We start from the raw sequence: 20,640 nt of genomic DNA on the forward strand, positions 1-20,640 counted from the left end.
AGAGCCCCTGGGAGGACCCCTTGGGTTAGACATTCTCGGGCCAATTAGACACCAAGTTCAAGGGTCTGTGATGAGGTACATAGCTCCTCCTACTCCCATGCAATAATCTTCATTAGCTGGTGGTCATGAACCAAATCAAGCTTGATTTTAAAGAACAATTTACTTGGTCTGCATAGTTTTTTAAAACTGAATCATGATGGTTTATATCAAGCCTGGATTTTTCTGCTTCTACTTAAAAAGTGGAAGTCTGAAACACCTCCATAGCAACAACTAGCTGGAACCTAGTAGCACATGACCTCTTTAAATGCCACAGACTCCATCAGGCTTGCTGAATTCATTTATTTTAACTTCCTAGACCCTGACAGGAATCTGAGTGTGTGATCCATATGGAGAGACTCAGAAATTAGAGAAGTGCTCACAAAAGCATCTACTCAATATTGAAGGCTGCTTCAAAGAGAAAGGACGCTCCTGTTTCATCCATAATTCAACAGATATTTATTAAACATTTTGGGTTTGGCACTGATGCAAGACACTGAATGTTCAAAGATAACAAATATCATCACTACCTTCAAGGAACTCATATTCTTATAAGGAAGATCGATACACAAATCCATAAGATATAATGTGATAAGCAGAACAGGTAGCATGGGACTAACACAGGGTGGAGAATCAACTTGCATAGCAGCAAAAACTTCACAGAGAAGGTGGGAATTACAGTGACTTTTTAATAGGTAATAACTGCTTTTTTAAAACATCAATAACTTCTAGAAAACAAATACTGAGTTATCAAGATAACGTGATTATATCATATTGTTTCAGCAGTTGACAATATTTATGTGGTAATGATAATATAAATACTGATGAAAGTGAAAGTCACTCAGTCATGTCTGACTCTTTGCAACCCCATGGCCAGAATACTAGAGTGGGTAGTCTTTCCCTTCTCCCTTCTCCAGGGGACCCAGGGATTGAACCCAGGTCTTCTGCATTGCAGGCAGATTCATTATCAGCCAAACCACAAGGGAAGCCCAAGAATACTGGAGTAGGTAGCCTATCCCTTCTCCAGCAGATCTTCCTGACCCAGGAATCGAACTGTGGTCTCCTGCATTGCAGGTACATTCTTTACCAACTGGGCTATCAAATGTGTCATAAAATTAAGACCATTAATTAGCCAACATAGACCATGTAGAGTAGTTGTGATTAATCATTATCTATGCAGTGCTCATCTATGCAGTGCTCATCATCAAAGTGTTTTGAGTATTTCCCTTATAGTCACTATACTGGAATGAGAAGAGAAACTCAACAAGTCTAAACTTGACAACTCATGAAATAGTATTACAAACAAATGGTTTAGCAATACAGAGGTAAATACAGACGCAGCACCTTAAAGAGTCAAAAGTGGTTGATTCTAGCAAGGTGAAGAGCCAGGAAGGCAGGAACAAAGATCTGCTATTCAATATTATGATCCTTTTAGCACTATTTGATTTTTAAAAATCTGTGTATGTGTATTACTTTATTAAAAACAAAATTAATTTTTAAGAAAAAGACAACTAAAATTGTAACTAACCAGGGCATTCTAAATGAAAGAGACAACTTATAAAAAGGCATGGCATGAATAATACAACTTGTCCAGTTCTTTGGAGGGCTGGTGGGGATTGTGATGGAAGAAAAGATTGGGGGGCCCGTGGGTCACAAATGGCTGCTGCTGCTGCTAAGTCACTTCAGTCGTGTCCGACTCTGTGCGACCCCATAGACAGCAGCCCACCAGGCTCCCCAGTCCCTGGGATTCTCCAGGCAAGAACACTGGAGTGGGTTGCCATTTCCTTCTCCAATGCATGAAAGTGAAAAGTGAAAGTGAAGTCGCTCAGTCGTGTCCGACTGCAGCCTACCAGGCTCCTCCATCCATGGGATTTTCCAGGCAAGAGTACTGGAGTGGAGTGCCATCACCTTCTCCGCAGAAATGGCCAAGAGCCATGTTAATTACTTTGGATCTGCTTCCCTGGTGGCTCAGACAGTAAAAAAAAATCTGCCTGCAATGCGGGAGACCCAGATTCCATCCCTGGGTCAGGAAGATCCCCTGGAGAAGGAAATGGCAACCCATTCCAGGATTCTTGCCTGGAAAATCCCATGGACAGAGGAGCCTGGAGGGCTACAGTCCAAGAAGTCACAAAGAGTTGGATGTGGCTAAGCAACTAACACTTTCACTTTCGTGTAGTTAAAATGGGGTCATTGAAAAGTTTTAAGTGAGAACCATTGTGATCGTCTGTTTTTCCACTTTGAAAAGGTTCCTTTAATACCAGTACAGGTGATTCAGACACACCTAAATGACGGTGGTGGCAACACAACCGTATGGAGAAGAAGAAATTAACATGAGAGACATTCACAAAGTGAAATATAAACAAAAAAGACTTGGTGACTAATAAGCTAGAGTAGGATGTGGGGTAAAAGGAGTCTAGGATGACTCCACAGTTTGTGCCTAGAGTTACTGGCTGGATTGCGGTACCAACCACCGGTATAAGGTATACAAGAAAACAAACAGGTTGAGGATTGCTACAGACTGTTTTGTTGAAACCTAATCTCGAATGTGATGTGACTAGGTCGTGAGGGTGGAGCCCTCATGTTTGGGATCAGACCTTATGAAAGACACCTCACAGAGCTCCCTAGCTTCTTCTGCCATGTAAGGACACAGTAGAAAGATGGCTGGCTATGAACCAGGAAGCAGGCTCTCTCCAGACACTGAATCTGCTAGAGATCTTCATCTGGGACTTAGCAGCCTCCAGAACTGTGGAAAATAAATGTTTGTTGTTTACAAGCCACCAAGGCTATGTTATGTTATTACAGCAGCCCAAACTGAATAAAATAGGCATGGAGAAAAATTCAGTTTTAGACATTCTGAATCTGACATGACTGTGTCTCATTTACAAATAGTAGATAGATATTAGATCTGGAACCCTGGAGTGAAGTCAAAGCTACAGGTTCTGAATTTTGGAGTCATGAAAAATAAACTGGTATTTAACACCATTGATATGGATCTGTTAGAAAGAACTATGTGAAAAGAAAAAAAAAGCTGACTAAGCATACAATCCTGAAAAAAAAAACCAGTATCACAGAGGAGCAGAAAGAGAAGAGACCTCAAGGGATCAAGAAGGAACAGCCACAGAACTAAGAAGAGAAGTTTCCTAGAAGAATTTGATCAACTGTATATGGTGACTCAGCAGTAAAGAACCACTTGCAGTGCAGGAGACTTTGGTTAGATCCCTGGGTCGGGAAGATTCCCTATAGGAGGAAATGGTGACCCACTCCAGTATTCTTGCCTTGAAAATCCCATGGACAGAGGAGCCTGGCAGGATATAGTCCCTAGGGTTGCAAAGAGTTGGACATGACTGAGCAAAAGCAGGGATAAGGGCTGATGGAGAATTAAAAATAAAAACTGAAATATATGCATTAGATTTGAAAACCAAAAAGCACTAACAATATCTTGCTAGATAGAAATGGCATGAAACATGTGCAAATAACTGTAGATTACTCTTCAAAGATTAGAAAGGGAAGGGTACCATTAGTCAATATGTACAGAAAAGAGAATTATTTTGCTTTCATCTTTATTATGAAAGATAATTGACAGGAAGATGCCAAAGGTACAAGGGAGAGGCAAAGGATGAATGAATGACAGAGGCAGAGAGTTTGGAAAGTTTAGCCCAAAAGGCAGGGCCACTGCAATTGCAAGGCAGTACTTGGCTGTCAAAGTTAGCAGTTCTGGCAGATATAACTTTATTTCAAGTGAATGAAAAGTCCTTGGTGAATAAAAGCTTAAAGACATCTTATATTCAATATATCTTACCTCACTGATCACAGAAACACACGTTCTGGTTAAAATGAGTGGGAAATATCTAATGGGTTTCTCCACTTTCACACTACTGGCATTTTGGGGCTGGATAATTCTTTCTTTCAGGATGCTATGTGCTGTACTATGACTAGCAGTATACCTGGCTTTTGCCCACAAAATGCCAGTGTCATCCCCCTCCCTTCCTCCATCCAACCCTAAGATGTCACAATCAAAACTATCTCCAGACCTTGCCAAATGTTTCCTTGGGTGAGAAATTACATTGGTTGAGAACCACTGAAATTCTCTTCAAACCATTTTAATTTTTTTTTATCCAAAACACAGCTTTCATTTTTTAAATATATTCCTTTAATCTAATTCAACTGCATAGCTTCAAAGGCTCAAATTTTGACTTAAAAAATTTCTTAGGGAAAATGCCATTATCTTATAGAAAGATCACCAGACTCAGTCATTAATTCACCACTTGACCTTGAGTTAATTAACACACTCTCCTGAACTTTTTCCTCAAGAAAAAGTACAATCAAAGGCTCTCTGCCTATCCCATGATCTAGTTCACAAAAATCAAGTGCAATAATTTAGCAAAAGAATTTTTAAAAGAAGACACATTATTAAAATTATCTTTATCAGAGAACCTATGGATTTTATTTTAGAGAAAATGAAAGAAAGTATGATCCTAGATGTGGAAAACATAAGATTTTCATTCAAGAGTCACAAATTATATTAAATTTCAGAATTAGTAAGAACCTCAGAGGTATTCAAATCTCCTACCAACCAACTCTCATGGCTAAATTGCCTCAGTCATGTGCAACTCTTGCAATCCTATGGACTGTAGCCTGCCAGGCTTCCCCATCCGTGAGAGAGGCAGGCAATACTCCAGACAGGAATACTGGAGTGGGTTGCCATGGCCTCCTCTCCGGGATCTTCCCAATCCAGGGATTGAACCCATGTCTCTTATGTCTCCTGCATTGGCAGGTGGGTTCCCACTAGCTCTACCTGGAAAGCCCCCAACCAACTCTCAGCTTCTCTATAAAACATCCCCTGAGACAGTTCATTAAGCCCACCTTTAAAATTTTGGCACAGAGACTTCACTGTCTTCTAAGGCATCCCATTTCAATGAGACCATTCACCCATTCTTTCGATCACAGTCATTCATTCGAAATAAATATTAAGCATCTATTTCTAAACCTCTAAAAATGCTTCTTTATGTTGAACTAGTTTTTTCCTTTTCATAATTTTACTCTGCTAATTGGAATCACATACAATAAGTCTAATCTCTCTTTCTCATGACAGATCCTCATATATTTGAAGCCAGAAATCAGGCCTTCCTGAAAGAATTTCTCTTTCTCAAGCTAAACGTCCTGGTGACTTCAATCATATTTTACCTGAAATCACCAAGACCTCTCATAAACCTTACGTCCTCCTTAAATACAAGGTTAAAATAAAGCAGTATTTTACATGGTTTGGCAAAGACAGAGTGGGGCTCTCAACCACCACAGTAAAGGCACCATATGCAGCCCCATAGCATATCAGCCCTTTTAAATTATTCCATTAATTTCAGGGGTTTTATGCTGCTTAGAATAAAAAGAAACTCCTAAGTTTCTTATATGCTAGAAGGCAGTGAATTGATGGATTTTTTTCTTCCTTTGTTTTGTTTTGTTTCGTTTCAGTTTTCACCTAAACATGAATTTGCAGTTGTCCCTTTATATTGCATTAAATTTTAGCTACCATCCAAATATTTCACAATCTCTTTGTTTTCTTATTCTTTCATTCAGTCTATTATCCATGTCTCCCTGCTGCACATGACCTGCAGAATTCTCAGATGCATTCAAGCAATAAAAATAACACACAAAAAAGTTAAATTAGCTGCGCTTACTAAGTGACTGGATATTGAGTCTGTATTTCTGGGGTTGGTTTTTAAATGGCGAATCTACTCATAAAGACAAAAAGGAAAAGAAACCTAATTCTACTTTAGTGAGTCAAAGCTCCATTTACTTTTCTGCACTTTGAGGTTCTCAAATTAAAAATTATGGAACGTATTAAAAGTATTATCCCCATCAGCCAGCATAGAGAATGAAGTCATTGGGAACAATACAAGCATTCAAAGAGACACAGTTGACAAGGAGCATGACCCGTCGTCTTAAAGTTACTGCTAATGTTGAGGTAAGTCATACACCAGCTGGGTCAACTATTTAAAAAGATCAAACGTGACCAAGCCAAACAGTCACATATGTTGTATTTGCCTCATCTCTGAGCTGAACTTTCCGTTTTTAGACCCAAGTGCATTTTATATTTTTAAAATAATATAACAGTATCACAAAATGTCCGTATGTCCTAGTTTAGGACATCTACTCGTGTCTACTAAATCCAGTGATTTCCTGTGATATCATATCAATCTTATTTTAGGATTCAAATCACACTCCATGTCCCATTAGGCAATCCAACTGTAAATCAACAGAGAATATATCAATTTACAAATATAAGCAGAAATCAGAAGAATATTTCATAGTCAAATTCCCAAAAGTTCATTTATATTAGAGGGATTAATAAGAAAAGGATATGTTTGGAGACAAATGGAGCTGTATTTGAATCCTGAATGTACCTTTTAATTTACCAGCTTTGTGATATGATCAAGTTACTCAACATTGAACTACAGGGTGTCCATCTACAAATGGAGGCCTATAATACATGACTTACAAGGTAACAATTTAGCTAGCTGCTTAAAGAAACTGGAAAAAGTAAACTATGATTATTAACCTTGACAATACCTGTCACAATATAGGACTCAACAGAATAGCAGCTATGGGACTAAAAGCAAAAAAATTCTTATTTCTCTAGTAAAATATAGATTCTCATTCTCATTAATGGGACATTTCTACATTTATGGTGTGATTTGCCTCTTGTGTAAAGTATTCCTATGAAACAACCTACAAAAGATAAATAAATGTACATATACCTATTACACTTCTAAAGTGCAAGATGAAATGTGTTCAGTGAGAAAAACCTGTACGTTGGTCTTTTCACATGCTGTTTTTCTCCAGTGTTTTTTAAAAAATAATTAACATGAACACACTTCAACCAATTAATAGAAATACATCATCTTCTACATTTATGTTTCTTTGTATTTTCAGTACAGTCTGTCAGCAACTCAGCATGGTGTTTATGTCAGATGGGTGGTACTGATTCAGTTGGTTTGTTAAATAAGTCAATGATACAAATATAACAGATAAATTCAGATCTTAGATGATACTATTTAGCAATCAAATGTATTATATATCTAATTTTTAATTTCTGAAAAATAAAATTAATAAAGTTTTAAAATTTAAATCAATGTTAGAATTTAAGCAGCTGGGAAATTTCCCCAATGTATCTCTATTGTTAAAAAGAAAAACAGAATCCTAAGCATGCATACTATACACAAAAAGTATTTTCTACATCCAAAAAGAGGACATATCTAAAATGAATTTGAAAAAAATATTCAGGAGTAGAAATCCTTTTTAACATTGAGCTTGTGGGTGGCTGAGTAAAAAACTGTGAAATAGATTAAGTTTGACATTGATGTTCTCCTCCATCTTTTGGTGACTCCTTTCCTATCCTTTTTCATTGTTGTCTTTTCCTCTCCTATAAACCAGTATCCTCCTATTGCTTTAACATTTCCCCTAATAGAACATAATTTCTTCCTAGATTTCCCTTTCCAAATGCATTTGCTTTCAAAGCATACCTGCAAAGAAAGAAATTGTTTAACTCAACAGAAATACTCTAGAATAGAGTGCCTCAACTGGGTTTTCTAGGAGCCTGAGATACAGATTAAGGGATTATCACTTTGTAGGGGATGTACAAGCTCTGGGTCGTGAGAATGAGAAAAAAGGAAAGGAAGCCGAGAAGGAGACAATGCAACGTCGTGAGTGTACCCGTCACTCTGGGTGCAGCTCCAGAGTGAGTCACAAAGACAGAAATGAGTGACACGTCCACTCATCCATGGTCTATGTAAAAAGTCTGTAAAGGAACTACATCTTGAAGTAGCACAACAGGAGAAAGAATGCAGGAGGGATTTCTCTTCCCCAGTCACTTCCATCACCCATTTCCCACTGGATGAAATTTACCCCTCTGGGTGCTGCCTGCCCCTCTCTTTGGCCCCGTGGTGAGTGAGAGGCTGGAATGCCTGCCCTGGGACATGGCCTTGTATCTAAGTCCCGAAAGACGGGCAAGCTGGTATGAGCAGAGAGCAGACCAAGGGACAAGGGAGGTAGTTGAAGGGCCCTTAAGAAATGCCTGACTTTGTGTCCCAATATAGTGGAGTATTTGGTGGCATCAGAACACCTCAGAGGGAGCCTTGTTCCAGGACAAGGAGAGATTTTTCTAATATCTCTCAAATCACACCACCGGAAGGACTATGTATTCTTAAAAAAATGAAAGACCAGTTCCAGATTTTCAGGGCTAGGAGAGGAGACCTAGAAAAGGGTAGAGAAAAAAATGAGAGTCTTCACAAATAGTTTATGTCCATTCAAAATAAGGGAAGTAGAATATGAACTCCTTCCTCCTTCAATACAAAATTTTATTCAAAATGGTAAAAACAATATCTTAGTGTTTAAGAAGGACTTAGGATGATGGATCACATATATTTAACTCATAAAAGAACACCACAATAATATTTTTAAAGCTCAGAAAGGGAAGCAATGTAACAACCTGTCATACATAAACTAACCCATATATCTGAAAGCTGTCAACACAATAATGCCTTTGCCAGTAAATCAACCTTTTTATTTTGGCCATTGACCATTATTAAATCTATGACAACAATGACTAAATTGAATAAGAACCCTATAGTAACCTAGAGCTAGTTTCTTAGAAATTATCAGTTGTCAAAACCTGACTTTTTTAATCCTATTCCTTTATGATAAGGCCAGACAAGACAGTCAGACATTGTAGCACTTTAAATGAAAAGCTCTGGGCTCACTGAATTTCCGTAATAGTTCAACGAGAGGAAGCAAAAGGAACCAAAGAAAAAGAAAATTTGTTATCAAGGAGGATTATCCAAGTGCAAAGTGAGGAGGAATAGCAAAGTTGGCCTCTCGATCCAGCGATAACAGAGCCTCTGACCCATGAGGAAACAGTCATCAAACTTTAATAATGGTAAAGAAAGGAAAACCCTATGTTTTAGAGTAGATAGGGTTTTAGAGTAGATGCTCACCCAACCTAAAAAAGTCCCAGAATTTAGGCCCTTAAAATAATTTAACCCAATTTAACATTAATCCATTATTATCTTTATTGATCAAACCATTTGCAGAGACAAGAAATATCAGTCAATATCAGATAGTATATTTGTAAGTGCCAGGGCTTCCCTGGTGGCTCAGATGGTAAAGAATCTGCCTACAATGCAGGAGTCCTGGGTTCGATCCCTGGGTCAAGAAGATCTCTTGGAGAAGGGAATGGATACCTACTCCTGTAGACTTGCCTGGAGAATTCCATGGACTGAAGAGACGTAGACGACAGTCCACGTTGTCACAAAAAGCTGGACACAACTGAGTGACTAATGGTAAATAACTATAAAGAAAATAAATTCTAATAGAATTCCAAAAAGAGGCAAGGTGTTGAGCTGAAGAAATCACTGGGAAAAGTTTCACAAAAGAAGTTGGAAACCAAACTGAACCAAAGGTAATAACATAGAAAGGAGCTGAGTATGCTCTGGGGGCCAATGCGTAAAGATGTCCAATCAGAGTGAAGAATTATACACAGAACTATTAGACAACAAGGGTCTTCTTGATGTGTGTGGTGTGACTGTGAAATAATTCAATTGGTTTTCTTGTGTGACCTATGAAAATAAGACTCATTAAGAAATAGTCACACCACATAGTTCTAATTGAAACTTTGAAACCTCTGTTCACCACATCCTGAATAAAGCATCTGACTAATCTAGAAAACCACTCAAGAAGTATTTAATAGGGGTGGATGCTGTTGGTTAGAAATCAGTAAGAAAGAACAGAGTGCATTTTGTTTGTTATGCTTCTGTCAAGGCCAATGAAAAGTGTATTCATTTCATCTGGCATCTAAGTCACATTTTTGTACTTCTTGCCCTCTCTTCCAGGGTAATTTTCATTTATCTAAAAGTGAGTAGAGAATCTTCTCATGGAAGTTTCCTATCACAGGATGGCAATTTTATAAATGTGTCTCCTGAAATAATAACATTTGAAATTTTAGTCAACAGAACTTATCAATTATAGTTATATCAGGGATTTTTCCCTCCACAATAGGATCCCAAGTGATAATTATTATCCCAACAGATGGTAAAATATAGAGTGCAGAGTCTTTAAGGCAAAAACTGAGGCTACAGCATGGGATTGATACTATATCTCAGGATATACTCTCATCACATCATATGAGGGGTACATGATACTGTATTGGCATTGTTGGTTGTGTTAACCTTGATAATTCTAGTCATGGAAAGACATGGTTACTGAATACAGTTTGGGGCAGGGACGGGGGGGAATAAGTGATATTTTTTTCAAATTCTTTACCATTGGCCCCCAAGGTCTCCAAATGTCCTGCCTCTTCTCCTCTCAGGGAAGTCAGCTGACAGTTTCTTAGTTTGAAACTCTATCTACCTACCTCCAAAGTATCCCCAAAGTGAAGTAGCATCATAGTAACATCCATCATTCATAGAGACATAAGCACCCTCAGTGGTCATTTGGTCCAACTCCTACCTCACCTGGGAATCACCTCTATACAACCTTCCTAAATGCCACCCAACCACAGACATATCCAGGCTTGCGAAGCTCACCACATCCCAAGGCAGCCGATTCTATTTTTTTCAGAGCCTTATTGGGAGAAATTTTCCTAAATTAAGGTGAGAGTATCTGCTATGTACAAGAATCCTCAATTGTATATTCCCTCTGTACTGGGAATATAGCCGCAAACAAATCAGATAAAAACCCCTGACATCATGAGTCCCATTTACATTCTAATGGGACTGTGGAAAACATGGTTATAATGAGGCAGACTTCTGCTTCATTTTTTTCCTTTGCATGCTTCCAGTGGTGAATATGATAGCAATTTCCTTTGATCAAAGTACAAACAACACTCCAATAGGCTTAATGAACACAATGATTCTATTTTTCCCTTTTAGACACACCTATGAAATAATTTAAAGGTTATCTACATATTCATAAAGTTAAGAATATTAATAAATTTTGAGCAATTTTTAGCCAATTATCTGCTAAAATCTTTTCCTGCATTATCCTATTTTATCCTCAATACACTCCCATGTCTCTAGATGATAAGTACTACTATCATTATTGTCATTCTATAGATAAGAAAATGCAGCACAGAGAGCCTAAGTAACTTTCTCAACCTTATAAGACAATTATTATGGAACAACTTAATATTTATGCAGGGCTCTTGGCTCTTTAAAATCTGGAGAAGTTATTTTGTCAAAAGAAAGCTTTTCTGAAACAACCAGGTTATTTTCCATCTGTCTGACATCTAGAAATGAATTTTGACATTGCATCGTCATTCATTCTTCAAAAATGACAGTTTATTCTCTTTATATAAGGTAATTATTTGCATAACTCCCAATAAATGGACAACCTCATTTTGATGAGATTAAAAGTATCAAAATTATCTTGTAAATATTTTATTTTTCTCTGCTACTGAAGAATGACTATTTATCTGATTCACCTTAAGATGCTGGGTTTGGGGGTCAATGTCAGGCAAGTGCTGGAAAGCTCTTCATTGCACAAAACTAGGATCAAAATTGGCGGTTGAAGAAGAATCCATTGAGACTTTTTATTTTTAGAAAGCAGATAAGCATTTTGCAGCACCATTTCTTACATTTGTTCCTTCCTACCAAAACCAGCCAAAATAGAACTCTTGTTGAGAATTTGTATCTATTGCCTATTTCATAACTAGTGGGAGGAGGAATTTGAGAAATAAAGGCAAGGGAAAGTTTTCCCACCAGTTGGTAGGTGCTGATTGTATTTTAGAAATACCCAGAATCAAAATATCTACAATTTTTAAAATTAATAATTTCATCTGTGCTTTCCAGTTATCCATTATAACAGCCCGTGTTAATCTAGAACTAACTATATTGCAGGCACAGCTGAAGTGCTTTATGCAGTAACTCAGTCCACATAACAGTCTCAGTTCTGTTACTGTCAGCTTTTACAGATGAAGAAACTGATGCCAAGAGGGTTTAAGAGATTTGTCCAAGAGGAAGGAGTTGTTAAACCACAGCGCCAGGGGAATCATGCCTAGATGGTCCAGCCCAGAATCTATACTTTTGCCCACAGCATCACATTACTCAGGATATGCTCTTTTTACTCCTTCTCAGTAATAGGCCTACGGATGCAATCAGGGGGAATCTAAAGAGAGATCACCCCTCTCCACCTGCACTAAGGAGTGTTCCCCAAGTGTCACAGTGTTGCAAGCATTCCAGGAAAGTGCAGGAGTCACCCCACAGGTTCAGATTTGTTTAAGGACAGGATCAGACTAGGATGGTCAAAGTGATTTTAGGCACAGACCAAAGGAAAACACCTGGCCTGATCAATGCCAACTGTTCAGTACCAGCTGGAATGGCCTGGGCCTGGGACATGAGTGGGCAGGTTTCCTGGCTGGGAGGAAGAGCCAAGAGTCCAAGAACCTGAGGCATAGCCCAAGCCAAGGATGCCACAGATGTGCGGGTAGGCAGCAGGGAAAGCAAAGATGGTAGGAAAACAGACTTATATGCTTTTTAAATAAGAAGAACTGAGTTCCTCTTAAATACAGTGATACATATTGAGCTTTAGTGTTCTATTATCTGCTGTCTTTCTCATTCAGCCACAAATACTTATCTACTGTGATCCAGGCATTGTCACTTCATTATCATTGTTCAGGCTCATAAAGCCAGAACAAGTTACTTAACGCCTCTATGCCTCATATCCTTCAACATAAATGAGAATCATCATTATGTCTAGCTTGTGTGTTCAGGGGATAGTGTTACATGGATGAAACCAGATATTACACACTTAGAATAGTGCCCAAAATGCATACTACATAATTGCTCTGCTATTATTTTTGGTGTAAAGATCAGTGAGGTAATGGTATTAATATGAAAACACTTTATCAATTGTGAAGGTGTCCAGAGTGTAAAGAGTTATTATGCTGAGATTTCATACCCAAGGTTAAGCAGATATCTGAGTACATAGCAATGTCTTGTGTCAGTCACTCTACGAGATTGGACTAGGCAAATGCCAGAAACCCAATAGGAAGGTGGTCATGAACAAGTCAAGTCTTGCTAGGTCACTTCAGTCATTTCTGACTCTTTGTGATCCTATGGACTGTAGCCCACCAGTCTCCTCCATCCATGGGATTCTCCAGGCAAGAATACAGGAGTAGGTTGCCATTCCCTTCTCCAGAGAATCTTCCTGACCCAGGGATTGAACCAGTGTCTCTTACATCTCCTGCGTTGACAGGCAGGTTCTTTACCATTAGCACCACCTGGGAACCCCCAAGTCAAGTCTGCTACTGCTGCTGCTGCTGCTAAGTTGCTTCAGTCATGTCCGACTCTGTGCGACCCCCCTCAAATGGCCTCATTTGGCTCTGATGAGAATTCCCTGTCCTTTCTACTAGGCTGTTTGTATTAGAGGAAGAAATAAGCCTTCCTCTCCTACTCTGGACAGGCCTGTGCCATTGGCTCACAATGCTAACATCTAACCATCAAGGAATCCATACAGTGGATAGTTATGAAATACTTCGACGTAACATTAGATAAGCCAGAGACTCCCTCAATACAAACAAGTCAGACTGCATTCAGCCTCCACAGCAAATCTATCTCAACTTCTATGGGAACCATCAAAAGTTTTCATATATTTAATACTAAGCCGAAACCCATAAATAACCAAGTTGTTACTCCCAGCTAATGAAACACACATGTGTTAGGAAAAGTTCTAATCATATACGAGAGCAAGTCACCTCACACCTCACAAAATCCAAAGGGCATTTTCTTTAATGAACCAATGGAGAATGCCCTGAATCCAGTGCATTTCCCTCCCTGCTTTAAACACCTGCTCTAAAAGCCTATATTTTGACTGATGAGATCTGCCCTTGAACCAAATATGTGAGACACAAGTAGCAGTTCTGAACCTAAAACAGAAGTAAACTTACTATTTGCCAAATAAAGTCCTTTTGTGAAGGCATCTCTAGCACCACCAGAGGCAAGTCCCAAGTAAGAAGAGATGAATAAATGTGTCCTTCTACATCATCTCTAAGTTGTGAGCATGTTTTGGCAACAAGAAACAGCTGTTTTCTTTACTGAACATACTCTTCCCTTCATACCTGGGCACTGTCACCAATAGCCACTTGCAATCATTCATTCATTCATTCAATTAACTAGTATGTTTTCAGCTCCTACTATGTGCCATGCACTTTTTATACATCTCAAAGATAAGGCTAAATGAATGAATAAATCCATGATTTTGCAGAACTGTTGTTTAGTCACAAAGTCATGTCCAATTCCTTTGGGACCGCATGGCCTACAACCCACCAGGTTCCTCTGTTCATGGGCTTTCCCAGGCAAGAATACGGGGGTGAGTTGCCATTTCCTTCTCCAGGGGATATTTTTGACTCAGGAATTGAACCTGCATCTCTTGCACTGTAGGCAGATTCTTTACCACTGACCCACTGGGGAAGCTCTTTGTAAAGAGAAATGCTATATTAGTAACTCATCCTGTTATACAACCAATTGGGGCACTTTGAAATAAGAAGCCTGGACACAAACTCGGTCATACTTTCTGTCACTGTTTTGGAATCCGTGATTCTGGTCTAGAGGTCAGGTAAGTACTATACTGTGTGTGCTCAGTTGCTTCAATCGTGTCCAACTCTTTGCAACCCTAATGACTATAGCCCACCCAGCTCCTCTGTCCATGGGATTCTCCAGGCAAGAATATTGGAGTAGGTTTCCATGCTTTCCTCGAGGGGATCTTCCACACCCAGGGATTGAACCAGCATTTCCTGTGGCTCTTGTATTGCAGATTGATTCTTTACCACTGAGCCACTGGGGAAGCCCAAATACTATACTACATATCCCTTAAAAACAAACATAAAGAATGAATAAAAGTACTTCTTGGCTATTTGACTTGGTGTTGCTGATAATCAATATAGGTTATTGCCTAACCGATACTAGTAAAGATGGAATACCCCATCTCTCTCCAACCATCTAAAAAATCTTCTGTAAAAAAGTATAGCAAGTACAGATTCATGTGAGCTACCAAGATTCCTTTTTTAAGATACAAATATGCCTGAGCAAGTTAGAAATCATTAGCAGCACAAAGTATAGCCATTTTAATCAGATTGCTTTCCTCTTAAATTTTATTTTGGGAGACTCTTGACCAACTAGAATATGGATTCTTTGTGGATCCAAGGGTTGTCTACAAATTTGGAAGTGTATCAAGATTATGGATTAAGCCTAAACTGCCTGCAGCTCAGATTCTGGCTAATCTATTTGAACCACCCTGGGAAGACACTAATTGTAACAGCCTGCTATGCCCCCTTGCTCAGTCAAGTCTGACTCTCTAGGATCCCATGGACTGTAGCCCAGCCAGGCTCCTCTGTCCATGGAATTTTCCAGGCAAGTATACTGGAGTGGGTTTCCATTTCCTATTCCAGGGGATCTTCCCAGCCCAGGAGTTGAACCTGTGTCTCTTGAGTCTCCTGCACTAGCAGGCAGATTCCTTACCACTGTGCCAAAGCTGATAATCATGGTTTAGATGGCTGACTCCGGCTTCAGTGTGGTACCTGTTTCACTGACTCACCCCTAACCTAGGCTCCTAGTAGTATTCATGCCTGTGTCCTGACATGAGCTGACTGTACGTGTGATAGTCACTTAGTTATGTCCAACTCTTTGCGACCCCATGGACTGTAGCCTGCCAGGCTCCTCTGTCCATGGGGATTCTTCAGGCAAGAATACTGGAGGGGGTTGCCATTTCCTTTTCCAGGGGTCTTCCTGACCCAGGAATTGAACCCCCATCTCCTGCATTGCAGGCAGATTCTTTACCATCTGAGCTACAGGGAGGGTGAGAAAAAACAAGAGGAGGCTTTCCCACTGGGCTCTCCACAGATTTCAAGAGCACACGGAACTGGGGCAAGCACTTTCAGCAGAGATGGAGTGATGCCAGGGGTGTGGACAGACACAGGTACTCTCTTTCCTGGGCGCTTTTGACTTTAGCACAGATATTTGCAGGCCAAGCTTTGGCAGAGCCACCTTCAGTGGGCACAACAAGGCCTGTCTGCAATACTGGGGTCTTTCTTGCAGAATTATTTGGGAGTTTCCACACAACAACTGAGAATGGAGCAAGAGCAAAATTTGATTTGTAACACTTGTTAATATGCAAGTGTGGCCTATGAAACCTGGAATTTTTGAAAAGGAAAAAAAAAAAAAAACCTCCCAAGGCTTTTCTAAGCCAAAAAGCATAACTGAAGAGGCAAATCCTAAAATCCTCACTGTGTGGGCCCCCAGCTACTTCCTTTCTGTAATGAGAATTTTACTTGCTGCCACCTACCTGCTTTACAACTTGAAAGTCAGATATTACATCATGAATACATTCATACCTTCGAGAAGAAAAAAACAACTTACATATATTAATGGTGCAGATGTTTATAAGGAGCAGAACATATTTTTGACCTTAAAACTCATTCATTGTTTTTTATAAAGCATTTTTTCCCTTTTTCACTGGTTAGGATTTTAGCTTTAGTTTGTTACAGCAATGGATGAGAAGGAGACATTTATAAGGAATCCAACTTCTTCAAAATTAAAAAAAACACTTTAAACAAAGTTATTGCCCTTTTACCATATTTATCAAAGAAGGGAGCATGTATGATTCTTTTTGTAAAGATAAAGTTTATAGGAAACAAAGATCCATTACAAGTAAATGGAAATTAAATGTTATTGTACAAAGATTTTTCTCTTAAATTCCCAGGAGAAATGTTGGTTAAAGATGAGGAGAGTGTTGGAACATCCCTGGTGGTCCAGTGGCTAAGATTTCACACTCCCATTGCAGGAGGCCCGGGTCTGAACCCTAGTCAGGGAACTAGTTCCCACATGCCTCAACTAAGAAGAGTCCACATGCCATGACTAAAGATCCTACGTGTCTAACAAAGATCAAAGATCCCAAGTGCTGCAGCTAAGACCCAGTGCAGCCAAATAAATAAATATTTTTTTAAAAGATCAGCAAAGTGTCAAGTTGATAAGGACCTTAGTCTCATCTAAAGCAATCCCTTTACTTAAGAAAAACAATGACCAGGAAATTGTAATTTACAGACATCTCAGAGTCATGGAATGGCAGAGCTGGAACCAGGTCTCGTGTCTGTTCACTGCCAGCTCTCAAGGCACTTTTGCTATCACACACACACACACACACACACCCCCTAGAACATCACACAAGCCATTGCTCACATTCTTTTCAAGAAGTAAATAAAATAACATGTGACTTAAATTAGGAATGTGACTTAAAAATTAAGTATGTGTGAGAGAAATAGGACCACTTAATGGAAACATTGAGGTCAACAAATTACATCCTTTGGCATTCTGCAAGGAGTGGAGCCTCTTAGGGAATCTAGAGACTGAATTCAATTCGCTAAGCCAAACATTCAACACGGCAGTTGCACACTTAGCTTACCCTCAGTTACAACAGCACTGGATTAGAGCTCTGTTTGGTTTTGCTTTTTCATTTCTGCCTTTTGACAAGTTTTGAGAAAAAATTAAAAAGCACCATGTGATAGTTAATAGTGAAGAATGCCTATCAACCTGGAATAGTCATTTCTACTATAGCCATTTCTGCAGACACCACCCTAATCTTGTCCCAAACCAGCTCTTGCCTGGATTATATCTATGAGACAATCACGTACCCTGGCCCCCTTTCCTTTCACACTGCACTCCACTGCCAGGCTTGTCTACTTAAATCATTGTTTGTATTATATCACTCTGTATTCAAGACCTATGATGGTGTATGTTTAACTGTTTATTGACTCATCAAAATATTTTAATCTGGCTTCTTTTGGCTCTTCATAATCTGTCTGCCTCTCATCAATTCTACTTTCTGGCAAGCAGACTCCAGGAAATTAATTTCATTCCCATCACCAACACTTTGGTAAATACTTTTCCCCCTTCTCCTGCCCCTCTCTCCACTATTTCAAACCATGTGTGTGTGTGTGTGTGTCTGTGTCTGTGTCTGTGTCTGTGTCTGTGTTTGTGTGCATGCACGCTCAGTCATGTCCAACTCTTTGCAACCCCATGGACTGTAGCCCAACAGGCTCCTCTGTCCATGGGATTTTCCAGGCAAGAATACGAGGACAGGTTGCCATTTCCTTCTTCAGGGGATCCTCCTGACCCAAAGACCAAACCTGTGTCTCTTGGGTCTCCTGCATTGGCAGGCGGATCCTTCACCAGCTGAGCCATCAGGAGGCCCTCCCTCTCTCTTTACTGTTTCAAACCCAGCCAAGCTCCAATCCAACCCACTCAAGTCCTCCATGCAGCGTCCCCACTGTTCCATTCCTCCCTATTGAGTTCTCCTTTCTCTGGTTTCATGACATTTTCTCCTATTGTTTCTTATCTGTTAGTCCTGCATTCCTAAATTTAACACATATCCTTTAGGTCAAGAATCATGTTTTAAGATTCTCTTGAGCCCTCTTCCCACCCCCATCCTAATATGCTCTAGCCTCTTGCTCACTGTAGCAGATTCTCAATAAACAATTTGACAGCAGGACAGAGCAGATATAACAGAGGAAGAGAATGCTAGTTTCACCCAAGTGACGCTGGTAAATGCATAGTACTGTCTCTAGCCCTACCTCTCAGGCTCACTGCCCTTCTTCAGGCTCCACATCACTCCATTTCTAAATTGTTTCTGACTTCTCCCTCTGCAGGCTCTGTAAATCGGTTCTTTCTCTCTAACCATGGTGTAAGTCTGATCTACTTCCAACTAAGGCCATGACACCTTTTAGGCACCAATCCTACTCCAAGAACACTGCCAAATGGAAGTTTTCATTTAGACCCCACCTCTTTTCCTCCATAAGAGAAAGCCCAGTCCTTTCCAGACTGGAAGATAGTGTCCTCTTCACATAGACACTTCAGCTGTCACATTGGTGCCCCAAGTCCAGATGTCCCTCCCCCTCATCCCAGCCAGGACTACAGAATATTGCCAGTTGCCCATCCCTCTGCCACTCCCCCTACCTCCAATGATCAAGATGCAGAGGGGACACCTTGAAGTAGTAGGATCTTCCCACCTGAGTATCTTCCTGCTACTTTCCTATACTGGAGGGCGAGGGGAGCCTTGCTTCCAGCTGTATAAAGTCGCCAGCATCCGAAGTTGCAGCACCCTGCCACTCCTTCCATTAACCACTCTTCCCTCCTAGCAGGCGACCACACCCAGTAGTCCCTAACCTACGAACTCAGGTTTCACCTTGGAGGTGAAGGAAAGTCTTCTCTCTGCAATTTCTCCTTAAAATAGGAAATCATATATTCTAAGTGGAGCACCAATGTGTTTCATCAGTAGTACTAGCCCTCAGCAAAATACCTCATCTCCCTTTCCTTTGCTTCCCTATCAGCAACAGAAGACCCAGAAGATCTCAAAAGTTGAGTCTTTTTTTCTCCCCTTCTCCTGTTCCCCCTAACTTGGCCAGCAAGAAGGGAGTGTAATAATTCTTCTCCGGGCCCTCTTCAGCTCCCTCTGCCTCCCAGGTCCTCCCCCTCCTACCTCTAGTACCCGCCCAGGGCGCACACACAGGCAAATAGTTCTCCACCAGGCTCCACACTCCTTAAGGCCTGCATCGCCAGCCAGCCAAGGAGTTCCTTTTCCTTTTCCTCCTCCTCCCCGGGATGTCTTCTCGGTCTAGTCTCCCAGGCTCCCACTTTAGTGGATTTCCCTGCCACCACTCCTCGCTCGCGGGCACCTGCGCCCCTGCCCTCCGCTCGGCGCCCGCCAGCGGGATCCTTACTGCCCTCGGGTCGCCCCCTGGGCCCAGGGCCGCCGCAGCAGGTGCAGCCCCAGGTGCCCAATTGCCGGATCCTCGAGCTACCCAAAATCACACAAGTTCTTCCACCCGCCCCTGCCAGCCCCAGGGCGCCCTCGGAGTCCAAACGCCAGCGCGGAAGATTTGCCCTTATTGCGACTCCACCCGAGCCTCTCCTCCCGGGTCTCCCGTGCCCACTGCGGCCACTTACCCAGGGCGAGGGCCGGGAGCAGGGGCAGGGGGCTGGCGCCGCTGCCAGGGGCGGCCCGTGCCATCAACCGCGCTGCGGGGCCGCGCAGCCCCCAGACGAGCCTCCCGCCTCCTCCTGCGCCCCCTTCCCGAGCCGCGAGCGCCCGACCGGGTGCCTGGAAACGAATGCCCGGAGCCAGCAGGAAGCGAAACTACTCCCCAGGCTGGCACCCGGGCTACCGCGCGGGCAAACACCCAGGGCAGGCGGCCTGAAGGTTCGGCGAGTGTCGCCGGGAGGAGGGAGCCTCCTATTTATCCTCGCTCCCGTGGCACACACCCCACCGACCGGGCGCAGGACTTCGCTGCGGTGACCTCCACGCCGTTCCCACCCAAGTTACCCCACACCCACACCCACACTCCGGGACACTTTCGGGCTGCCCTGGGGCCGGCTCACCCACTCCCCCTACTGGGTCGCACCTGGCGGTTCATTTCCCTCCCCCAGGGAAGTCGAAGAGGTTGGGAGGGCACCTGGAGAGGTCCGAGATGTGGGGCCTGCGGGCAGCCCTGGGGGAGGCCGGCTGTGAACTCTTGGAGCCCACTGGGCGAGAATCGGAGCCCCGGACCGCTCTGGAATTCCAGCT

The 20,640-nt window shown here is 41.4% G+C and overlaps 1 protein-coding gene across 3 annotated transcripts in view; it reads right to left on the reverse strand.

Annotated features, from left to right (window-relative positions):
- Nucleotides 1–20,430, reverse strand: part of BTC (betacellulin) — a 49,844-nt gene extending 29,414 nt beyond the window's left edge. Inside the window, exon 1 of one of the 3 annotated variants that reach the window (XM_061420482.1) lies at nt 20,022–20,430. In XM_061420482.1, coding sequence (XP_061276466.1) covers nt 20,022–20,085 — 64 coding nt within the window. In that variant the 5' untranslated portion in view covers nt 20,086–20,430. The remainder of the gene's footprint in view (nt 1–20,021) is intronic. The other 2 variants (XM_061420481.1, XM_061420480.1) reach the window with 2 other exon arrangements.
- Between the last annotated feature and the right edge of the window lie 210 nt (nt 20,431–20,640).

The sequence above is a fragment of the Bos javanicus genome, chromosome 6, assembly GCF_032452875.1.
Source record: "Bos javanicus breed banteng chromosome 6, ARS-OSU_banteng_1.0, whole genome shotgun sequence".
Taxonomy (NCBI): Eukaryota; Metazoa; Chordata; class Mammalia; order Artiodactyla; family Bovidae; genus Bos; species Bos javanicus.